We start from the raw sequence: 2855 nt of genomic DNA, 5'->3' as shown, positions 1-2855 counted from the left end.
CGATGTATTTTATGTAAAACAATATATGACATTTTATATATAAACTATTAATCGTATATCTTTTTCCTAAAAAAAAAAAACTAAATAAAATACAATTAAAAAAATTATATTGTATTCTATTTGTGATAAATGATTGATATATTAATTGGATTTCAACTGTGAGAGAGAGAGAGAGAGAGAAATTTGTTTAAAAGGTTCAAAGATTCTTTACAGATAAGTTTCAAATAATAACAAATCTTTCTCAAACATACATTGAAGTACAAAGGTTTTTAAAAATTAAAGTAATAAGTAAAGTAAAAGAGGTTTTGAAATTGTAATCCAAGTAGCTAAACGAATATACGAATCCGTAATTAATTATAAACTTTTAATCCAACATTGAAATTTGTTAATAAAATACTCAATGAAATTTGCAATTATATCAAAACAAATAATTCTGGGAAGAAATTTCTCAAGAAAAAACTTTAGAGATTCGTAAATCACATATCGCTTTTTATGATATGCTTTTATGCTCCACAGATCCGTTTTGTTATTTACATACATGTAGATAAACCTGTTGGAATGGGCCAAGCATTTTGCGAAACTCGTAAATTCAGCACATTCATTAGTGCGCATCAAGGAATCGTTTACCAGTTAGGAAAAAAGAAAGACGCAAATCAAAGGCAGATAAAGCGATTTTATAAAATAACAACATTACTTTATTAAATATTTGGTTGTGTATTAAAAAACGCAAAATATTATCGGAATTATTTGAAATTGTCGATGTCCATAATAAAAATCTTCGTTAATCGCTATAATGTTTTTTTCATACTTTTTCTCAATGCCAAGCATTAAATTCTTTCAAATTGTTAATCAGCTACTTTAAAAGAAAATAATATTTTTCTTCATCTTTAAATCATTATCTTGTAAAGCTAATTAATAAAAAATTGGATGAAGTTAAAAGTTGTCATCAGAGACGACAGTATGTTTGATCGGAAGATAAAATTCTAATATTTTTAATTGCTGCGCTGCGCACTGTGTCTGGATTAATTGACATCTGAATCATTTTCAAAAACATCAAATTGCTATTTTTCAGTCTGTCACACATTTGTAAGAAATCAATAAAATGGAATTCTCGAAGTTAATAAAGATCTCAAAGATAATAAGACTCACTTTGTCATTCACTGACAATTATAATTTCATACAATTCATATATTAAGAAATATCGCGTGGCGAAATGTAAATGTTCGGTTAAAAAATTTCCACATAGAGAATTTCCCTACGAGATCGTCAATTGCGGTTTTCTGTAAGTTTCCTGCTATTTACTTACGTGTCCTTCGTGGAAGGTGACGATCAACGTCAGGAAAAAGGATCGGATTGCTGATCAAAATCATTGGAATTACGAGCTTGTTTAACTGTTCCTTATCCCACCCCCACTCGCCCACTTATGTCAGCAGAGAGGCGAGAGTAGAAATATAAACACCATCCGTAGATTGTGATGCCGTGAAATCGTTGATTCCGATCGCGACGGTTGTTCAGATCGTTTCGGATTAAGTGTTGAAAGTGCCCATTCGACCTAAAAGTGCTTTCGGGAAGATATCAGGAGAATGTTTCTGCAATCGACGATTTTCACCATATTTCTTAGCAGCCTTGCCTTATCAGCCACTCCCGATGTAGAGCTACAATTGCTTCACGTGGTAAAGTTTTACTTCATTCACATTCAAGTGCACATAGAAAGCATTCGTAAAACCAGTGAGGATTATTTTTTCTCGGAAGATTGTATCCAAATAATAAAAAAATTATGTTTTTTCAAAGATTTAATTTAATACTTTCCTGATTTTTTGCAAATACGTAATAATTATTTTCTCGTTTTCCAAAATGTGAAATGTGTTATTTCTACACTGTGTTATGTCACTGAGAAGCAAACATAAACTTTGCAAATTATGCAAGTGTGAGTTCGATGCTGAGAAAAATTTTCGAGAGAAATTAAAAAGTTAAAAGAAAGCGATCCCTCGTGCAAAATAACAAACCATTTACATTATCGCATGTACAGTCTGTGCGGTGACAATGATGGTAACGGATGAAGACGACATAGCTTAAATAAGTATATTCTGTTTCGAAGGTATTTCGCCACGGTGACAAAGTGCCCCATCGAGAGTTTCAAAATTATCCCAATGATCCATATCGCGACTACTCTTACTATCCAATGGGAAACGGAGATCTGACCAATGTAAGTACAAATCACAATAGTTATACAATAAAATATATTATGTCACGTAATCAAATATTGTCAATCCAATTACGTGATTTAATTGTAGTTTTAATTTTGTCTGCTTAAAATCAATGTCGTGTTTTTCAACTATGTCCTTTTCTTATATATTTTTTTAATGTTAATATGTTTTACGTTTTTATTCAAAATAAAGAAAATATTTTTGTCCCTATTAGTGTGCCCTTTCAAAGAGTGATGGCCCTATTAATGTACCCCCCAATTTCTGTACCTATCCGCATTTGACTTATATTTTAATATATAGTTACTAAAACAGATAATAGATGTAAGCTAATTGTTTAAGGTAATATTGCATAAATTATATTTTAATTATACTTACAATTTCAATGTATGCCCATAACATAATGTTCTCAACTCTAATACAGGGCACACTAATGGAGAAAACCTTAAAATCTTGCAATATTTTACTAGACTCATATAAATTCCTCTAGATTGTGATGTATCTTTCGGAAACTATTTATTACACTTCAATAATTAAATAATAGAATATCATCTTTTGTATACAGGGTGACCCATTTTAACTTAGATAGCCAAATAACTCGAAACATCACGATTAAATAAAAAAATGTTTAAAACAAAAATTGTTGGATAT

The 2855-nt window shown here is 30.2% G+C and overlaps 1 protein-coding gene across 2 annotated transcripts in view; it reads left to right on the top strand.

Moving 5' to 3' along the window:
* Positions 1-1429: 1429 nt before the first annotated feature.
* The window catches only part of LOC108762502 (venom acid phosphatase Acph-1), a 9021-nt gene continuing 7595 nt past the window's right edge, over positions 1430-2855 (top strand). For both annotated transcript variants that reach the window (XM_018509533.1, XM_018509532.1), the window contains exons 1-2: positions 1430-1673; positions 2099-2206. In XM_018509533.1, the coding sequence (XP_018365035.1) occupies positions 1584-1673; positions 2099-2206 (198 nt within the window). In that variant the 5' untranslated portion in view covers positions 1430-1583. The remainder of the gene's footprint in view (positions 1674-2098; positions 2207-2855) is intronic.

The sequence above is a fragment of the Trachymyrmex cornetzi genome, unplaced genomic scaffold (assembly GCF_001594075.2).
Source record: "Trachymyrmex cornetzi isolate Tcor2-1 unplaced genomic scaffold, Tcor1.1 scaffold302, whole genome shotgun sequence".
In the NCBI taxonomy this organism is placed as follows: domain Eukaryota; kingdom Metazoa; phylum Arthropoda; class Insecta; order Hymenoptera; family Formicidae; genus Trachymyrmex; species Trachymyrmex cornetzi.
This window is presented reverse-complemented; position numbering and strand designations above follow the sequence as displayed.